The 20437-nt window shown below is 44.7% G+C and overlaps 2 protein-coding genes across 2 annotated transcripts; both read right to left on the bottom strand.

Annotated features, from left to right (window-relative positions):
- Window positions 1-1214: 1214 nt before the first annotated feature.
- On the bottom strand, window positions 1215-4292 carry YEATS4 (YEATS domain containing 4). The gene is made up of 7 exons (XM_031589480.2): window positions 4148-4292; window positions 3885-4004; window positions 3717-3783; window positions 3545-3639; window positions 2816-2908; window positions 2647-2734; window positions 1215-1793 (listed from the first exon to the last, which is right to left on the bottom strand). The coding sequence occupies exons 1-7, from the start codon at window positions 4196-4198 to the stop codon at window positions 1624-1626; spliced, it is 684 nt and encodes a 227-aa protein (XP_031445340.1). The 5' UTR covers window positions 4199-4292; the 3' UTR covers window positions 1215-1623.
- A 164-nt stretch (window positions 4293-4456) lies between these two features.
- Window positions 4457-8456, bottom strand: LYZ (lysozyme). Its single transcript, XM_031589486.2, has 4 exons — window positions 8257-8456; window positions 6851-7012; window positions 4842-4920; window positions 4457-4633 (listed from the first exon to the last, which is right to left on the bottom strand). Exons 1-4 carry the CDS (start codon window positions 8390-8392, stop codon window positions 4567-4569), a joined length of 444 nt encoding a protein of 147 aa, XP_031445346.1. The 5' UTR covers window positions 8393-8456; the 3' UTR covers window positions 4457-4566.
- Between the last annotated feature and the right edge of the window lie 11981 nt (window positions 8457-20437).

Here is a 20437-nt window from a genome sequence, read left to right as displayed (position 1 = left end):
CAGACGCGCTAGAATCCCGGCAATCAAGAGGCCGGGACCAGAAATCACTTTGCACAGAGCTGCCACCTGGTGTTTGGAAGACAGCACATTCTTTTTCAGCTACTGCTTAAAAGCAAATTTAATGAATAAACCATACCTTAAAAGACAATTAACTTTCTTAACAAGGATCCTTCGATAGCAATAGCTCGATTGCCAGTTTCTCTACTTGTCAAAGTCAGTTCTAGCCTCAGAAGACAGCCTCTAACAAAAAGCAGGTTGGAATTACAAATGTCCTACGCACCCAAGCAAAGCAAATTTGTCTTTCATTTATGTTTTAGTAAGTATACTCGAAGTGCTATGGAGTCAATGTATTTATACTTACCTACAATGCTTGGAAAACAATACAAGCAAATTGCCTGTGGCTGATAAAAACAGTTGCTCTCTGTGATCAGCAGCAATGGCAGACAGACTGCCAGAAAAATTGGTCTGCAGCTCCAGGAGGGATTTGTGTCATGCAAACTGCCCCATCCTCTTCAATGAAACATGCCCGATTTTAACAGCTGTTTTTCTCAGTGAAGTCTCCATACTGAGTTCATATTGTCACAACTATTTCAGCTCTGAATCTTTACCAAGCCATGTTAAATGCTAATTATCAATTGTTTCAAACCAGTGCTTTGTTCTCAAAGCACTAGTAATATTGATTTCTATAGAAGAAGGGGATGAGGTTTGTGGGGTTTTTCTCCTCTCTGCCAGAGGTAACTGCAACACAGAATCTCAAAGTAGCAAAGAAGACGCCCAAGCCTTTATAAACCCGAGGGTCTGCCATCTCTATCAGGCTACAAAAGAAGAGGGAGATTTACAAGCCAAAGATCATGCACTGATTTTTTCATGGCTTTTGGATTCATGGATTTTTCAAAGGCTAAACACAGCAGAGTACAAGTGTTAAATAGAGTATCCACAAAACAGAGCAGAAATCACTTCCTGCATCCAAACACATAAAATATAAAGGCATCAACTACATAAGTGAAAGCAGATGCAGGGCTAGAAACTCTTATCTGTTGATAAAGAAGTTATTAAAAAATGCTATTTTTTTATTTTATGAAGGGTTTTTTTTTTTGTTCTGCTGATAACAGACTTAAGCATCTTGGATACCATTACATTTCAACTTCTGACTTAAATCAGGACTTGCTATTAACAATGATAATTGAAGCCCAAACTGGATAGAGACAAAAAAATATTTAAAAACCTGCATGTTTTATTTTCAACTTTTAAAACCTTAAAGTTGCAGTAGAAAAAGTAAAAAACAAAACAAGAACAGTAAACAGTGGCGTTCTGTAAACTAACACAGGACCATATACAAAATGTTCCTATACCACTCAAATGCAGTCAAAAGCAGCAGTCTGGCCTCCAAGTCTCTACGATCCCTTCTCCTTGAAATAAATCAGTACATATCCATAGATTTTAACTATAAAATGAGGATACATTCATTCTTGTTTTCTCCCATTTATAAACAGTCAGTTGCCACACTCCGCTGTGATTTGCAAATGAAATTCATACAGTCTCCATTACAGAATTGGAGAGAATGCATACAACTCCACGACTGAAGTCCTTTCATCCTCATTACAGGCTCCTTACCAACACTCATCACATATCTTTAGACTGATCATCCTCTTCAAGTTTTCTGATTTCACTCTTTAAACAGTTGATGGTTTCACGACTTGCTTTTAACCTTTCTTTAAGCTCAGCAATTTCAAAACTGGTTTTCTTTTTGGCAGCTTCCAGCTTTTCCCTGGTTTTTACTTCAAGATCTGCAACTGTGATGGCAATAAAAAAAAAGAAATATGAATTACCTTTCAAATTTCGACTTTATACATGTGGCAGTAATTTGGAAAGCACATGTTCTGAAAAAATGCAAAACAATTACTTTTAGCCTTACAGACTCAACAACAGTAGTAAAAATGATAACTGGAAAAAAAAGTGGAATTATGGAAGAAGAAAAGTTTGTTTGATGAACTCATTCAGTCTATCAGTTTTGTGGTTGAAACAGTGTAATTCAAAGTATCATTTGCCAGAGTGAAAAACAAAAACTATGACAAAGGAAAACAACAAAATCTCGAGAATTAAAGATTAGGTGAAAAATAATCTCAACAACTGGTAACAGCAAAAGAAATGGGAGATAGTGATCAGATCTCCCTCAGTCATGGATCCCTCCATGGAGAGCCCACACATTTTATACTTCTGGACAGTGAAATTCAGTGAGGAAGTATAATATTTGCTTGCAGTTCACACCTTCATAAAATCAACCGAACTATCTCAAATAAAGCAGCCTGCATTTATTCTTCTTCAAATATGATAAGCTAGGCATCAATCACACCCCATCCCTGGAGGTGCTGAAGGCCATTTTGGCCTTGTGGATGGGGCCCTGGGCAGCCTGGTCTAGTATTAAATGTGGAGCTTGGTGGCCCTGCCTGTGGTGGGGGGGTTGGAGATTTGTGATCCTTGAGGTCCCTTCCAACCCTGGCCATTCTGTGATTCTGTGATCATGCTGTCACTGCTAATACCAAGCTATTCAAAATTCATGCAGCCAAACTCATTGTATGATCACGTCCCACAGAAAACATTAATAGTAAATGACAGTTGGTGAAGGTATTCTCATTTTGCACTTACACTCTGTTTCATGCTTGTAAGCACCAAGCGTCAGCTGACGGGACGTTGTTAACAGTTGCTGCATCATGGCAGTAGGATCTTGAAATATCTAAGGAAGGACCAAAGTACACAGCACCATTAATACTTTTCTAAATAAAGTCAGGCTTGGTTTACATTAAAATTTTCATACCATTTCATCATAGAATTCGGAAACTACAGTTTTCTTTCCCAGGATCGCATTGGTGTCAGACTGAAAAAGCTTCAGCAAGTGATACAGGGTTACCTAGATACAAAGAGAGAGCTTTACCAGCTTGACAACTGTAGGGAAACACCAATTATCTCCTAGATACAAAACAGTAGCAGCTTTTCTTACTAAACAACTGCATAGGATTTTAAATGCTTTTAGGAATACGAAAATAAACACCATACAACATCAGCAGAGTTACTTAAATTCAGTATTCATTATTAAACACACCTGCTATAAATGCAGCTTGATGTTTTTACATCGTCTGGGCAAGTGCTTGAGGATAGAAGCATAAGAACTACCACAAAGACCTTCTCTAAAGCATTCCCAAACGGAGGAGACGATTTAGTTTAGAGCCATTTTGCCAATAAATCAGTTTGAGAGTGGTTTCCACAGCCTTATCATTGCTGTAGTTCAGATGCAGTGCAATGTGTTCCTGTACTGCTAAGCACCAGAGAAGCCCTGTGCAGCTAAAGCCGTCCGAGAAGCCTCAGCCTGCAGTGCGGCACAGAGCTCAGCAAACACAGGCACCCATTGAATGAATACAGAGCACGTTTCCTGGAAAAGTGAGCTCTATCAGCTCCGTGGCTGGTGGGCCGTGACTGGCAGTACAAAGCAGCCCAGCTCCAAGCCACCAGAATGGCAGAAGCGCTATTAGAAGCTCGGCGTACTCACAGGCCGCTCGTTTGGGTCAATGAAAAATATCTTGATGATGATTTCAAATTCGCCCCAGCCCGTTTCGGTGATCTCGTACGGAGGTTTGGTGACGACTGCAGCACGAAACAGAGATGAGGGCGATGAGCCTCAGCGGGACCGAGGGGAGCAAACGCCCCGACACAACACCCACCTCGGAGAGGATTCCCGTAGCTTTCGTGCAGCTTGAACTGGATTTTTTTCACGTAGGCGGACATGTCCTAGGAGAGAAGCCGGCTCAGCCCCACACCACAGCGCACCCGGGCACGGCGCCGACGGCGCGGGCGCTTCGAGAGCGGCGGCCGACGCGCTCGGGCCCTACCTCGTTCCTGTAGGGCTTCACGTAAACCGTCCACTGATGCGTGTGCCCGTCCTCCTCCCTCTTCTTCCCGAAGTACCGCGCCACGTTCCCGTACACTACCGGCTTCACGATGGTGACGCCCTTGCGCGGGAGAGAAGAGAAGCGGCAGCAGCGAGAAGCGCGCCCGTAAGCGCCGCGGCAGCCCGAGCCGGGCGGGCCGGCAGAGGCCCCGGCACCCGCCGGACGAGCCCCGCGCCCGCCCCGTCCCTCCGCCCGCGCCGCACCTTCACCCTGCCCCCGGAGTCAGGCCCGAACTCAGCCATTCTCTTGAACATATTGCACCGGAGGGGGCGCCGCCCGCAGCCGCGCCGCGCTCAGCTCCCGCCCCGGCCCGGCCCGGCCCCGCCGCAGCGCAGCGCAGCGCTCAGCCCCGCGGCCCCGGCGCCCGCATCGCGTCACGGGGGCGGGGCGGCGCCGTCACGGGGCGCCCGTTGGCCGCCGGTTGGCCGCGAGCTCCCGCCCGGCCCCCGCCGCGCCCCGCCCGCCCCGCGAGTGGCGCCCTGGCGGCGGAAAGAGGCGCGGAGCGACGGGAAGGCGTTTGCGGATGGTGGTTTTAATGAGGAATGCGTCTAAAACTGCCAAGCGGGGATAGCGATAGCGAAGCGGGCGGCCGTGCGGCGGGCGGGCTGGGCGAGGCGGCTCCTCACAGCCGGCAGCCTCTGATCCACACGTTGACGTCGGTGCCCTTGCAGTGTTTGCGCCAGGCGACCCTGAGCGGAGGGAGATGGAGCGGTGAGGGATGGCGCTGCCGTCGGCGCTGAGGCCTCTCCGCCCTCCCTTTCCCTCCTCTCCTCTCCTCTCCTCTCCTCTCCTCTCCTCTCCTCTCCTCTCCTCTCCTCTCCTCTCCTCTCCTCTCCTCTCCTCTCCTCTCCTCTCCTCTCCTCTCCTCTCCTCTCCTCTCCTCTCCTCACCACCTACCATGCATTCATGCCGTTTCCATCGCTGACGATCTTCTTTGCGCAGTTCACGCTCGCTGTTATGTCTGAGCTCAACAGTGCTTAAGAAGGGAAGCAGGAAAGGCGTCATTTCATGATTTTACTTTTAATTGTCTTCAGGCGATCAGTGTGTTGGTGTTGAGCATTTTGCTCCCCATTCCCGTGGCCCGCACGGTGTCTGCTTAAACCAGATGCCAACGAGCAGTCCTGGTCGAGCGGAGCAGTGCCAGTGTGTGCAGCACACACAGACAGACACAGCGTGAGGGCAAACAGTAAGAGATGCACCACAACCTGGGGAAAGGGAAGCCTGGGAGAAGCGTGCAGCCAGCCACCCTGGGCTTCCAGATACCCATTCTGTGGTCTGACTGCAACAGAGATCCTTATTCATCTCTGGAACGTCTGTTGTGCCCAGCTGGTCTTTGGTAAGGGATCACAGAGTCAAACAATGCCTGGGTTGGAAGAGACCTCAAGGATCATGAATCTCCAGCCCCCCTGCCACATGCAGGGCCACCAACCTCCCCATTTAATGCTAGACCAGGCTGCCCGGGGCCCCATCCAACCTGGCCTTGAACACCTCCAGGGACGGGGCATCCACAACCTCTCTGGGCAGCCTGTGCCAGCACCTCACCACTCTCTGAGTAAAGAACAAAGCCCTGAGATGCGTGGCAGTTTCTCTGTCCCTCTCTTTCTAAGTTACAAGGAAAACCAAAGAATTTTTCTTTAGCGACTTCCAGCTATCAGAATGCAAGCAGAGAAAGCCGAGTGAAGCAAAGCCACAAATGATGCAGAATAATCCAGGCTGCAAAAGGAAGATCTATTTCATGCATTTGTCTTTGGAAGATAGAGTTAGAATATAGCATGTGGCTACTAGTGTGACAACAAATGACTTTCTGCCATCATTTTATGGTTAATCTGCAACCATACTGTTTTGCCTATGGTAACTAGATGCATTGTTAGTTGACTTTCTTGGCAGATAACCATCCATTCAGCTGTGCTCTAGAAAGGTAAAAGGGTTATTGCACTGTTCTAAATGCCCATACTTGAAACAAAACTGAAATCCTAACTAAAAGGATGTGAGAAAGAAAGATTTTAGCCTTTTCTATTTTGCTTTCCCTGTGAACATGGCCATTTTGGGGGTGAAGAAGGCATCACAAATTAGCTGGTAGCATAAGACCCATGCTGTGTTGGACACAGGCTGATGAGAAAGCCTACAGTTACAGTATGGTTACCTTGACCTCTGCTGCTGTCCCGTTTTCACTCTGCCTACAAATTATTTTCCCTCAAATGTGTTGGTCCTACCTACCTGTGTAGGTATTCCTTGTCCTCGTCAAAATGAGTTGGCGTTGCAGGGATGCATTATTTAAGTTGTTTGGCCGTACAGATGAACATAACAGAATACATGATCAAAATGTTTTCCTCCCTACACCTGCCATTGCAGAGACTAGATCCCACATGGATGGTACTTAGGTAGAAATAACTGTGGGAGAGCAAATGCATATAGGATGACTGTTTCATAGAAATCTCCTATTAAAAATGATGCTTTTTCCTCTTTGTGTACAGACCTTGAGTGTCACTTCACCTTAATCTAATCAGGGGGGGGATTCACAAATCTGTTCACCTCTCCTCCCCTCTACTAATGGGATGGGGAAGTGGCATTTCAGACAATATCTTGCAAGGGTCTAGCTCTTCCTACCTTCAAAGAAAAATTTCCAGAGGTTAGTGTCGCTGCTAATTAATAAATAGCTTTTCTGAAACCTCTTTTCTCTAGAAACATTCAGATGGGTAGACAGGGGAACACAGTTCCTTCCATTAGGAAACTTTTTCCTCTCACATGTGCATGGCTACAGTGCAGATCTCCTTTTTGAAAATGAGAAGAGTGAGTTTGAATTTTGTTCTGCTTTGTTCTAAAGATAGGGTTGTAACCAACCTTTGCTCATCTACTAGCACATGGAGTATGGAAGGGCATTTGTTGCCTTGAGAAACTGAGCTCACCTGAGCATGGGATATGGCACAGGTTCTTGGAGCCTGGGGTCCTGCCATCGTTGCACCACCAGCGGCTGTTGATCTGCAGGATTCCGTAGTCGGTACTCCCATCGGTGTTACGGTTTGTAGCACCTGTGTTGAAGTTACTCTCGAATTTTGCGGCACACACCCCTGTCAAAGTTCCATTCAAAAGAAAAAAAACTGGCTAAGTTTATTATTTTAAATCTGTATCTGACTTACTTATGAAGATACACAATCCATCTCTTCTCTTAATTGAAAGATGACTGTGTCCAGAGCACACCGTTTTTCCAATCCAACCAAGTGTGAAAAACACATGCAACATGTCTTAACTTCAAAATGTCCTTAGTAAACCTGGCGCAGGATTTCTACTCTTAAAAATAAATTCCAGCATGCTTTTGTGCATTGCTCCCTATATAAAGAAACACTTATCATGTCTCAGGATGCTGGCGGGCAGGCTGGGCTCTGCAGTGCAGCTCCTACCACTCTTGGAAGCTTTGGGCAGCCCTGGCACATCTCACAGGTGGTGTTTTTGGCAGCAGTGCAGATGCATCTGAACAGGGCTGCTCGTGTTGCTCCTGCTGCCAGGCACACTCCGTGATCTTTCTGCATCAATACCTGCTCACCTTAATGAGGCTTATTTCAGCCGCTTCTACTTTACGTGGCTTATGATGGCCTCATTTTGTCCTATTTACGTGCTGCTGCATCCATGTCAGGGCAGCAGGAAGGAGGAGGGATGGGGACAGCAATTCATGTTTCAGCTGTGAACATGATGGATTGCTCTCCAGATCTGGGAACAGAATGCATGCATGCTTCCCTTCAAAGGAAATTGGTTTAACAATAATCTGTTGTCAGTTCCCACCAGAGGAAAGAAGCTTTCAAGTGGCCCCTCACTCCTTGACTCTAGGATCCCCTCTCAGCCCACTTTCTTTCTGACTGACCTTCCCACATCAGCATGCTCAGCATCCCTTCTCCCCCACTACTCCTTGTAGCAATCCCCACCAAGCCAGCCTGACACCAGTGTCTCTGCCCAGCGTGGCTCCACACTCTGCTTCCACTTGCTTCACAGCCTTGGGAACATCTGCAGAGGAAGGAACTGAAGCAAGTAAAACCAGAGCACTTAGGATCTGAGGAGGTAGAATGGGGCAGGCTGCTTCTGGGAAACCTTTCCGATGACAGCATCTCTGTTCAGCTGAGGAAGAACTATAGGGAAAGGAGAAGTAAAGGGAAAATCTGTAGAAAATACCTGCAGTCTGTGCAAGCAGAGATGGACTAACCCGATGGCTTCTTAATAGCTAAATTCCAACATCACGCAGACCTGCTCACTTTAAAGAAGTTTGTTAAATGGAAATTCCCACCCCATGTGCTCCCTGGAAATCACAAGAGTACAGACTTACAGTTTCCCAGGCTGTATCCCCGATAGTTATCAAGTCCCATACGCTTCATAGCTGCTGCCAGCTCACATCGTCCATAGACTTTCCCCGGAGCAGCCAGGGGCAGGAAGCAAAGCACCAAGATTAGCAAAGACCTCATGTTGTCAGTGTCGTGCACACAGCGGGACTGCCGGCTCTCTTGCACCTGCCTCTTCTTTTAAATTCCTCCCACCCCCTTTTGATTTCTCTGTTCTACAGTTGTCAAAAACACCCTCTTGAGTATACAGAAATTTCCCAACACTTAAAACATCACTCTAAACTTGCCAAATTTCTTATAAAATATGGGAAGTACCACGTTAGCTAATCAACAGAGGAATTTTATAGTCTATTGCAATATCTACATTCTTGATTTTACTGCATGGCCACTATTCATCATCAACGTATCACTACTAACAACATAATAAAAATAGCAATAGTAAATAAACAAGTTTTAATTGACGGAATTACTAAAGCATTACCTGACAATGCAAATTTGGCTCTTCTTCTCAAGTGCTGAAGGATACAACACATCATTTGTGCATTTATAGGTGCCACTTGGTCATGCTGTGCTATATCACAGTGTCTGAAGCAATGCTGGGTTCATCAGGGTTCTGGGTGCAGGGGGCCATGGAGCCATTCAGTGGCAGGTGGGGGAAAGCATCAGGCAATAGTATTTGGGGAGGAAGGAGCATGTGCAGAAGGCACAACTTCAACATTCCTCATCTAAGATTTACCGAAATGAAGAAGTGTGAAGAACTCTCTGCACTAGCTGTCAGCACCTGTTGTATTGTTCCTGTTTTGGTAGTGGAACTAATAAGGAGAAGTTACAGCTCAGAAAGCCAGTGGTATCCTGAGCTCCATCAGAAGAGGGGTGGTCAGCAGGCTGAGGAAGGTGATTGTCTTTCTTTACTTTGCCCTTTTGAGGCCCCATCTGGAGTTCTGCATCCAGGCCTGAGGCCCGCAGTACAGGAAAGATGGAGAGCTGTTGGAGAGGGTCCAGAGGAGAGCCACAAAGATGATCAGAGGGCTGGAGCACCTTTCCTATAAAGACAGGCTGAGGGAGCTGGGCTTGTTCAGCCTGGAGAAGAGAAGACTGCGAGGAGACCTCATTGCAGCCTTCCACTTTTTAAAAGGGCATAATAAAAAGGAGGGGAATCAACTTTTTACAAGAGTAGACCATGATAGAACGAGGGGGAATGGATTTAACCTCAAGGTGGGAAGGCTTAGATTGGATGTCAGGGGAAAGTTCTTCACAGAGAAAGTGGTGAGGTACTGGAACAGGCTGCCTAGAGAGGTTGTGGATGCCCTGTCCCTGGAGGTGTTCAAGGCCTGGTTGGATGGGGCCCTGGGCAGCCTGGTCTGGTACCAGATCTGGAGGTTGGTGGCCCTGCCTGTGGCAGAGGTGTTGGAGGTTAATGACCCTTGGGGTCTTTCCAACCCAAGCCCATTCTATGATTCTATCATTCTATGAAGTCGGTTTTACCACTAATCTGGAGCCCCGATGTTCAGCTTGTACAAGATGCCTAAATAAGCTGAACTACTGAAAGCAGGTATACTTTTTAATGTTACTTTCTACCAGACTTTGAAATTGTTGTTTGCTGAGTTCATTTCAGAAGGAGGGTGCTGGCAACAAGCAGTCTGCCTGCATATAGTTGTATTCAATTGGAAGTGCTATGTTTGGGCAGCTTTACATGGGGAACTGCAGACACTTCAGAAAGTGCACTGGAAAACTGACCCTAATGTTTAGGAGCCTCTTTAGGAGATCAGCTTCAAAATACAACTCCACTAGAGAGCAGCTGCTCCTATAGAGCTCCTAGACTCCATATTCCAAGCCAAACCACTTGATGATACTGATTGCATTGCAGTATCAGTTAGTTCAATTTAATGGCTGCAAGTTGCACTTTTTGAGGATTAACGTTGCCTCGTGGTCAATAAATACTGGTTCAGCCCATCTGGGCCACACTGCAATTTCAACAAAAGTCACTGTTGTGGTTTCACCTTTGTTTGAGTGCAGTGAGGTGGGACGGTCAGGCAGTCCCTGACCATACCTGGAACTCCTGCTCCTTGGATCACAGCCTGACCCAAAAAGTGACAGAACTGTACAAACTGGGATTACTGGAACTGTACAGCTGAGAGAAAATTCCAGGACTGCCTCATCTGAACTGTAGCCAGAATGGAAAGTTTTCTGACCAATGTCAGTTATCTTGAGGCCCTATAAATAAAGGGCCTAAGAGAAGAGTCCCTTCTGTTCTCTCGGACTGCACTGAGCTGTGATCTTTGATTCCCAGCTGAGCTGGGATGTCTGTCAGACTTGGCTTTTTTTTTTTTCCTAAGAGTAACATTACTAACCCTGTGATTTACTGCAAAAGTATTAATAAACCCTAAATCACTGCTAAAAAAGTTGTATGCCAATCCATCTCAGGTCCTGAGAGATGGATTCTTATTTGACCTCTGCTGGGGTCAATAAATAACTAAGCAATAACTACCCTAGCTATCCAGTAAAGATCTCAGTTTCTTCATGATAAATGCAGCTAAAACCTCATTGTCTTCAAACTTAGATTTATTATCCGTATGATTTTGACCCTCTTTCTTGTAAGCAGACTTTCACAGCCAGAACTGTGCTGTCATCAACAGGGAAGAAATGAAAATCTTAGCAAACTCCTGCTTTGCAATTCACAATTATTATTTCTAAATACCAGTAAAGAAACGGGTGACTTCATGGTGGTCAAACAGAAATATTCCCAGCTAGTTCCTCATTCTCCTGCCAGTAGACATCTGCCAACTGCAGATGTACCATAATTAAGAAGCTTAAGAAGATCCTTCCTGGAAGTCCTATAAAAACGCACTGTTGTTTCGACAGACTTCATAGGAGTGTGCAGTACTGGCTTAAACAGGAGCTGAATTCCTTCAGGGACTGTGGTTATTCACTTTCATAATGGGCAAGGTGTTTCCTCCTGCTGCACCTTAAAGACATTTGTTCCTGTTTCTGAGGATACTCACTAGTAGTGCCTCAGCCAGAAACAGCTTTCGAAAGCTGCATTCAAAGAAGCCTAAAATTGTATACATGGTTTCTGATCCTCCTTCAGACCCTGAGATTATGAACATTTGGGACTGCATCCTTTATTTTGCAAGTGTGACAACTTCTCTCATGCCAAGAAGAGCACTTTTCTTTTTCTCTGGTATTCAAAATGTTCCTGACAGCATGAAAAAGAAAAAATAGCAAAGGCAATTCTACATTCACGTACACACACCCTCCTAAGTAGCATGCACGATCATTAAAGGAAGATCTGGCCTTGGAGCTGGGGGTACATTCCCACTATCTGTTCCCTCCCATCCGGCAGTTCTGACTTGAAATCGTGGAAAAACAGAGATGTCAGTGACCACATTTAAGCATCTGAGAGGCATCAGTCAGGCCAGAGGTTTGATGATGTGCAGAAGATAAGCAGTTTTCCTCAGCTTGGGATGATCCTTCTGATGGGCTGGTGAAGGTCGAGGCGATGCTAATGAGCAGGCAGCATGGGACCCACCATTACTGCCCCAGCATCCATCAGCTGGGAGCATCCCTTATCTTGGTGTGCTAGCACCATCGCTGCCCAGATGGCAGAGCACCTAGAGCAGCAAGTGTTAATTTGCTGTCTCCTATTTTAGCATCTTACCACAGTAAATGGCAAGAACTGCCATCACAATTCTCCACACAATTCACTAGAAAAGTTACCCATGACTTATTTTACAAACCAAGGACTGCAAGGTGGCCTTGGCAAACAGCATCTCTGGCTTGGGGTGTGCCTGTATAAATCAGGCAACACTGCCTGACGCAGCTTTATTATTTCTTAATTCTATTGAGCTACACAACCCTTCAGCTGTCTCTCTCTTGATGTCAGCCTGCACCACAAGTTCCTGTTTAGGTTTCTCACATCTTGTTTACTGGCCGAAGAGAATTAGTAAGAAAGAAATCTCTCTTCTTGTGATGGGCAGCTGGACAGACTGCCAAGATTATAACAGAAGAATGATGGTGAAACGATCTGTAAAGTACACAGAAACACTGACACTCTGGAAATCCCAGCAAAATATATCCGTGTCTGTGTTATGTCAAAGTAACTACATAATAGAAGTAGTAAAACGCATAAACTTGTCAATGACGAAGTTGTGGTAATTTATTTCTCACCTCAAACAGTAAGAACTGGTAAGAATGTCGAATGGCAGAAAGCTTTCAGCTAGACATTCTTTGCAAGACTGCTGAAAATCCTGTTCCGGTGGCATCAACAGAACAAGAAGACGACACTGAAGAATTAAGTGGCTGCTAAAGTGAACACAAAAAGAGGCCTCTATTTGTCAAAGATACAAGCTGGGAAAGAATGGAGGACAACAAGGAAGTCGTACAAGAACAACTGGGTGATGCAGAAAATGGTGTAAGCACATTAGAGCCCGAGGGTCTCCGCACATAGAAAAGCTTACCTATTGTATCTGATCCCAAATACAGAATTTATAGGAGGCCGCAATTTGGAAGGTACTTGCAGCAAATTGACTATGTGCTAATACCACCATGAAAACCCTACTGAGATTGCACTAGGAATTCTGCACGTATTTTTGTTAGAGGAATATATATTCTGTCCTGTTACAGGAAACATGAACTGAAATGTAAATATGCAAGAATAGGGCAAGTAGGTGTAACACAGTCTGTCCTAAAGAATGGAAGTCTCCTGAAACAAGCTTACAGAAGCACGGGCAGAAGTATTAACCAGGTTGTGTGGGTTCTGGTGGATGAAAAGCTTGACATAAGTCAGCAAGAGGCTCTGGGAATCTGAAAGGCTAACAGTATCCTAGGCTGCATCAAAACAGGGGCAGCCAGCAGGGAGGGGGAGGTGATTGTCCCCATCTGCTCTGCCTTTGTAAGGCCCCATCTGGAGTACTGCATCCAAACCTGGGGCTCCACAGGAAAACTGTGGAACTGTTGGAGTGGGTCCAAAGGAGGGCCACTAAGATGACTGGAGGTTTGGAGCACCTCCTCTACAAAGACAGGCTGAGGGAGCTGGGCTTGTTCAGCCTGGAGAAGAGAAGGTGTGGGGAGACCTCACTGCAGCCTTCCAGTACTTAAAGGGAGCTTATAAGCAGGAGGGAGACTGACACATTTCTTGGACAGGCAGCAATAGGAAAAAGAGGAATAGCTTTAAACTGAAACAGAGGAGATTGAGATTAGATGTTAAATGAGAATTCTTTCCTCAGAGAGTGGTGAAGCACTGGCACAGGCTGCCCAGGAAGCGCTCAAGGCCAGGTTGGATGGGGCTCTGGGCAGCCTGAGCCAGTGGGTGGCAAGCAGCCCACAGCAGGGGGTTGGAAACGTGTGATATTTAAGGTCTCTTCCAATCCAAACCATTATTTGATTCTAGTTGTTTTGAATGCCTTAAGGAGTTAAACACAACGGGGAGGGAAATAACTATATAGAGAACAATATCAGCACAAGATCAGATTAATATAATCTGGACTAGAAAAAAATCAGGCTGCATCTTTGGTTTGTAACCATGGGAGTGATGAAACAGTGAGATAGCCTTCCAGTAGGAACAAAAACCCCAGATAGACCCTATTTCATCTTAAGATGAGTCTCAGAAAGGGTTATAAGATGCGGTTAGCTGCCCCAGCAGGAGACTGAACTTCTTATCCCAGGCTGTATTCTACAGCTCTCAGCATTTTCCTGTGGCCTTACAAAGAAGAATGTAAGGCTAGAAGACCCTCCTCTCACCAGCCTCTTTCACCTTTAATTTGCTGTGTTGGATGCGATTTGTCATAGAGAAGACTGATATGGAAGAATGAAAAATAAATAAGCTTCCATTTTTTTTAAACCTCACATAAAGATCTGATCACCATGAGAATGCTACATTAATGGATTCATTGTTTGAATGTTCACAGGCTTGACTGGGATTACCAGTATGGAGACGCTCAGAAAAATGAAACGGAAAAAAGAACCAGCATAACTTGAAAAACTGTCATCAAACACATGCTCTACACATTCTGAAATAAAGGAAATTACACCAAGTGCTGTCGTTTCCAAAGCAGTTGTTTTCAGAGTCACAGGCAGGTTGTGGCATAGTGCCAGCAGCAGAGAAAAACCACTGCAAGAACAAAAGCAGAATGAAAATAATCTGCATCGTAAGATGACAGGGGAAGGGCTGGAAGCAGATGGATTGTTGGAGCTGGACTGTGTTACACAGGCTTGCTGCTGCAGTGGAGGACAGGGCTATGGATTACCTGGAAATTGGCAGCTCTTATCCTGAGACAGGAGTGATAGGAGATGCAAGTGCTGAAATAAGTGGGGGTATACAAAAAACCAAAAACTGCTACACATTCATTCCAGAATTGTGGTTTTAAATTTGCCAACTTTTTCAAGTTAAAAAGAGAAGGGAACGTTTTTATTCTTCTTAAGGGAACTACCTGTAATCTCATGGGAGCTGATCTCACATGAGCTGTGTGGGAGAATCCCCTCTCAGGCTTCTTCCAGCCCCAAAAGGACCAATGGAGTGGGGAAGAGGTGGCTGACCCTGTGTGTTAATCACAGCTGGACACTGCACAAACCTGGCTGTGCTGTGCCACCATCCTTTGTGCCGGCCCTACTGGCGATAGCAGGCTATTAAATTAATTTGGTGATAAGGCCTTTTTGTTTTTGACAGCTTGCCAGTTTTCTAAATAAAAGACTAGAGTTTATATAAGCCTTCCTTTGTTCCTCAGTAATACACCCAAGCCCTCTCAGTTCAAAATCTAAGCCAGTTATTGACATAATTACAAATCAAAATGCTGGAAGAGGTGATAACGTAGACATGTTTTATTTCCAAATTCATTTTGAGTAAAAGGATTGTTTGTTGTTTTGTTTTTTTTTCCAAATCACTGAACGGAACAGTTGGAGTAACGTAAAATCAGGAGGACACAGCAGGACAGGAAAAGAAATGATTTTTCTGAAGCATTGTCTTGTTACTGCTGTGAGAGAAACACTAAGAAAATGGGACTGTACTCCAACTGAGATGGCAGGCAGCCAGCAAAGAGCTTCAGCCATTATGGAGAATTTATGCTTACACAGAGCTCAAAATAGTTTTTCTTGTAGAGAAAAATGGTACTCGCTCATCTGTTTTTATGGCTGCTAATAAAACACTGACCTTCTCTTACCCTTTTCATTCAAAGTAGTTTATGTATTTAAAAAAAATATCCACCACACAGTTTAAACATTATTTCCATCGGTTTCTTCTGCAACGCTCCGTTGGTTGTTCTGAACGGGTCCCCATTTTCACTACTCTGACACCAGTGGTCTTTCAGAAAGTGGGAGCTGTGGACCTACATGCTGCAAAGAGTCCAGGATAAATGACTTAAGAATGCAAGAATGCAGTTTTAATTACATTCGTACTCCAATTAACGTTTTGAGGTTGGAGCCCGAGTCCTTTACGGCTTGATCTGTGAATAAGGATCCTGTTTGGGATGAATGGTCCCTGTTTTAATCCCCTTTCACTGGGGCAGAGCTGTAACACACCCAGGCAGAGCCACATAATTTCTAAACAGAGCCCAGCCTACAGTGAGGGTGGCTGTTTGTCTGTCAGAAATAAACTGACTGCCAAGAGGGAAAAGGAGTATCAGGGAACCTAAGGAGTCTGTGTTAAGCACCAGTTTCACCATCAGTTGCAAAATAACTGCAACTCTGCAGAGCTCCTTGCTTTCAGAGGAAACCCACCCACCTCTGGCCATTATTGAGAGGTGTGTTCATCAGAGAACTGCGGCCAACATTTTCTCTTCCTGGGTTCTTTCACTCTAAGAGCATTCACGCTAAGACTAGGAAGGCACACACTTGAGAACAGTGCACTCAAAAGATATTTGAAATAATGTACAGAATATAAGGCAAGAAAACTATTTCATGAGGTGTCAAAGCCAGGAGGAAGCCTGCAGCTTGCTTATTTAGCAAGAAAAAGGGAAAGAAGCAACTGCCATCTGTCAGATGTGACAGATAGGGGATAAGCAACAAACATGGATGTGGAATAGGACAAGCAAGTGAATCAGACGTAACAACAGCGCTCATCTATCCAAGGCCTCATCAGTCCAACAAGTGTTTAGAAGCAGTAGTTTCAGAAGATCTCATTAAATGTGTTACCCTCTCAACTACTCAGAGCTGCAACGGACTGAAAGCTATTTTAAATTGACCAATTCGCTACACTCCCTCACAAAGTGTATATTTAAAGTAAAGGCTTTACAAACCAAAAAATTGCCCAACTCCTCCTCTTTCAGGAGGTGCCTAAATCTCAAAACCAAATGCCAAACAAAAGCCACCAAAGAAGAAACATGCACTTCTTCACCGGCAAATGGAGCTGTAAGCAGAGAAGCTTGATCACGCCTCTAGATGGCAGGAGGGGCCTGTCACACTGCCTGCGAGCTTCTGCACCTTTTCTACCGTGTTCTGTGGGGCTGAGCACCCAGGGGCTCTCCTTCCTTAGAAGTGTCAGCGCTGCTCTGAAAGTCAGCTTTTGGATTGCCTAAGAGGAAAACCGGTGGGTAGTTCAGTGCCACTGCTAAACTTGCTTTCTCTCACATGCTGCAGTCAGTCGCCTTGCCTCTTGCTTGGCAAACTCCTGCGCAGCAGCAGCTCTCTCATACGACACAAACAAGCATCAACTCCAATTTTTTCACTGTGGTTGGAGCAATGCATTGTTAGCCAAAATGCATTCAGAAAGTCACGCGGAGCATGTCATGTTTTAACTGCTTTCAGCTATGCCAAACCCTCTGTTGGTAGCGCTATGTGTGCAGACTGCATCTCTTTGAAAACCACTTTCAAATGGAGTGTTTCTCCCTTCCCCAAATAGAACAGGGGCCAAGAAGTTCACTTTCCATCACCTATTCGAGTACTGCTCTCCCAGATAGTTCTTACATTGCTTTCAATTCCATGTGGAGGCAAATATTAAAAAACAAAGCCTTTCCCAGATCACTAACGTTCCTCTGTTGGCAAAGAGCTGAAGCCCAGTGGAGCGCTCAGTGGCACGAAGTGAAACTAGTTCAGTTTGCACAGATACCATGGGGAATTCTGCTGTTCCACTGCCTGTGCTGCAAAGCCTGCAGCAGAGCACCTGCACAAGAACTCAACTGCAATCACACCAGTTCCTGCATCCAGAAGAGTCCTTTTGATGGTAGCTCAAGAGCCCGTGCAATTGATTGCTTTACATTTCCCTGCTAACCCATACAGGTACCTCTCTGCTCCCACTCTCCTAAGAAATCCTACCAATGTTGTTGGTTCAGTCAGTACAAACTGTGCTCAGAAACTGCTTTATTCTCATGGACCAGGTGGTTTTGCCTTTGTGGTTTCTTTTTAAAACCCATTTCACCTTCAGACTATCATGTAGATACAGTTAGCTCTCTTTTTCTGAGGCCAGTCTGCCTGCAACAACAAGCAGCAGACAGGAGGCTTCTGCATCAGTTCCACTCTACTGCATAGCGATGAGGGAAGAAGCAAGGAAAATGACCTGCTGAAGCCTGGACTTGAGCAGAATCTTTCCCTCCAGCTCACTCAGGCTCTGGGCCTTGCCATCTGTAGCAGGTGCTGCAGAAGACACCAAAAGCCAGGCAGCAAGGTTCTTGCAAGTAGAATTCAGCAAGGAAGTTCTCCTAGCACATGCTGCTGAATTATTTATTTCCTTGTCTCTGCTCAAGGGGTGCTACTTTCCCAGACCGCTTTATGTGGAGGGAAAACATATTAAGACTGCTTACCTTCCTCATTCTTCTGATACTGCTTCCAATCAGAGCTCGATGATCTGGCGTCGTCAGATGACCAATCCTTGAATGCTTCCACTATGAATTCATCCATATATTACTGAACCCAACTCTGTTAATCTTCAAGAGTACACACCCTACGTATTTGTGGATGAGATGTTTGCAACAAGGTACTTCAAAATAGTTACCAACACTTTTCCCTGTGCTCCCCACCCCAAGCCGAGCTTGGAGTCCCTACAGTCCCCCCAGCCACAGCCCAGCACTCCTTCCACCCATCCCAACCTTCACCTGGCCCCTGAAGCCAGGCTATAGTCCATGCTCAACAGCGGAGAAGTCAGGTTCACTGTGAAACTGAGACATGATGCAGTAAATAACCAGTGGCCAAGTTACCTGCCACCTTCAGTTTGGAAGCATTAAAGCCGAAGCCCTTTCAAGGAAGCGGGTGTTACTTTCCTTACTAAAGATTTAGAACACTAGCCAAAGAAATCCAGGTTCACTTTCTCCTGAGTGTGTTGTCTCTATTTCATGGACCCATGGCCCTTGCTTAACTTCATTCATCCCAAAATAAAGTTTAAATAAGAGGAAGAGTGCTGTGCTTTCTCACGCCAATCGGACTGTATTTCAGATTCAGAAGCTATGAAGTCTGGAAAACAATACATTTCCAAATGAAAAAAAAAAACTGTTGACTTAAATGAAAAAAGTTGACTTAAAAAAAAAAATCAGTAAACGTATGCACTTCTCACTAATCTTAAACTCTGCAGAAGGTGTTTGACAAGCAGATGAAAACCACAGCTTGCATGAACAAAATCATTTCTAGTTTCAGAAATAATAACAGCATTGAATTTACAGCTGTAACTCCATTGAGCTCGCATTAAGTTTTGATGTCTGAACATCTGACAGAACTGACATAATGAGCACTGCAAGGATATCAGACAAGTTGAAATGAAGACAGACAAAAATATTTTTTAATATAAAAATGGTCTTTATTTCTTCAATACAAGGTAAACTACTATTGCAGTTTAAGACCAACACAAAAGTTGGACAGCAAATTGCTTAACAGTCTCCTAAAGGCTGAAAAAAAGGAACCCATGAAAGCTAAAAGTTATGCAATATTTCAAGTATAACATCTAAAAATGATGAAACGATCCCTAAAGGTAGAGATTAACTAAGCACTTCTGCTGAAAATGTATTAAAATCCGCAGTTGCTAGGATACCATCTTACCTTGCTGAGAAATACAGGTCTCCGGCAACGCAATATTCAGCAGACTCTTTGGCCTGCTTGAATCTGGAAACTGCTTACTATATACATGTATAAAATCCTTTGGAGTTGGGCATTCTGAGAGACATCCATTTCCTTACATTTTGCAGTGCAACTCTGCATTCCAACTCAGACAAGTTCCCATGCTGTATTTCAAAGCCATTTCTTGAATTTTTTACCCAGACATCCTTGTGCAAAATGGGAATGAGGAAACGCAATGATACAGGAAGACAATACAGCCTTATGTTTAGAAAATCAGCAGCGCTGGTAATCTTCATAAAAATGTAACTGTTTACCAAATAGGAATGTATTTCACTTGTAAAACACCTGGTCCTTTTACATTACTTTTTTTTTTTTAAAAGGACACCTGCACTAATTTGCAATCACTTGCATTTATAAAAGCACACGCATTCCTCATTTTCTTACACTTGAAGATCAACAGAGTGTCTCTTTCATAATGTAATAATAATATGCACAGTTTAAAATATTTTCTGTTACAAAATACAGTACACAAGAGGGTGAGGCCAAAGACTATTAAATATATTCCAAAGTGTCAACACTGGGGGTGTAAGATTACATTACATGGTACGAATAGACTGATTTTTTTAATTTTTTTTTTACAACTGAAATGCTCAATTTCATTGGGGGTAAAAGGTGAATACTGTTTACTATCTTCAAGAGACTTCCATCAAATCAGAAACTTTAAAAGATTTAAGCACAGATATAGGCCATACCAGAGCCTACATCTGCTGCAAATAACTGGGGCTATAGAAAGGATTCAGGAACTAACAAGTGCGTAATTTACAAATAGAGATGCTTCGTCCAACATGGAAAAAAAAAATTCCCATGAGAACATCCAACTGAGGAACTTCTCTGTTTCTTAGCAACTCATCTTCTACAGCTAAGATGGTTTGAGAAGTACCCAGCAGGTGAGATGTGTTCCAGGAGGTGGCTGTGTGGCAGCGCGTGGGGACACGACACAAAGCACCCCAGCCCTGTCTGCAACGCTCACTGCAGGGCAGTGCTGTGAGCAGCTGCAACAGGCATCACTTCTGCATAAACACTGTGACTCATTGGCACGCTGCAACTGTGTTTAAAACCTATACGCTCCATTCCCACAATAACTTAAATCCTAAACAAATCCATGCAGCTTGTTTCCTATGCCAAAATATTTTAGAA

This window comes from Phasianus colchicus, chromosome 1, assembly GCF_987193195.1.
Source record: "Phasianus colchicus chromosome 1, bPhaCol1.hap1.1, whole genome shotgun sequence".
NCBI classification, from domain to species: Eukaryota; Metazoa; Chordata; class Aves; order Galliformes; family Phasianidae; genus Phasianus; species Phasianus colchicus.
The sequence above is the reverse complement of the archived record's forward strand: the minus strand, read 5'-3'. Positions and strand labels throughout refer to the sequence as shown.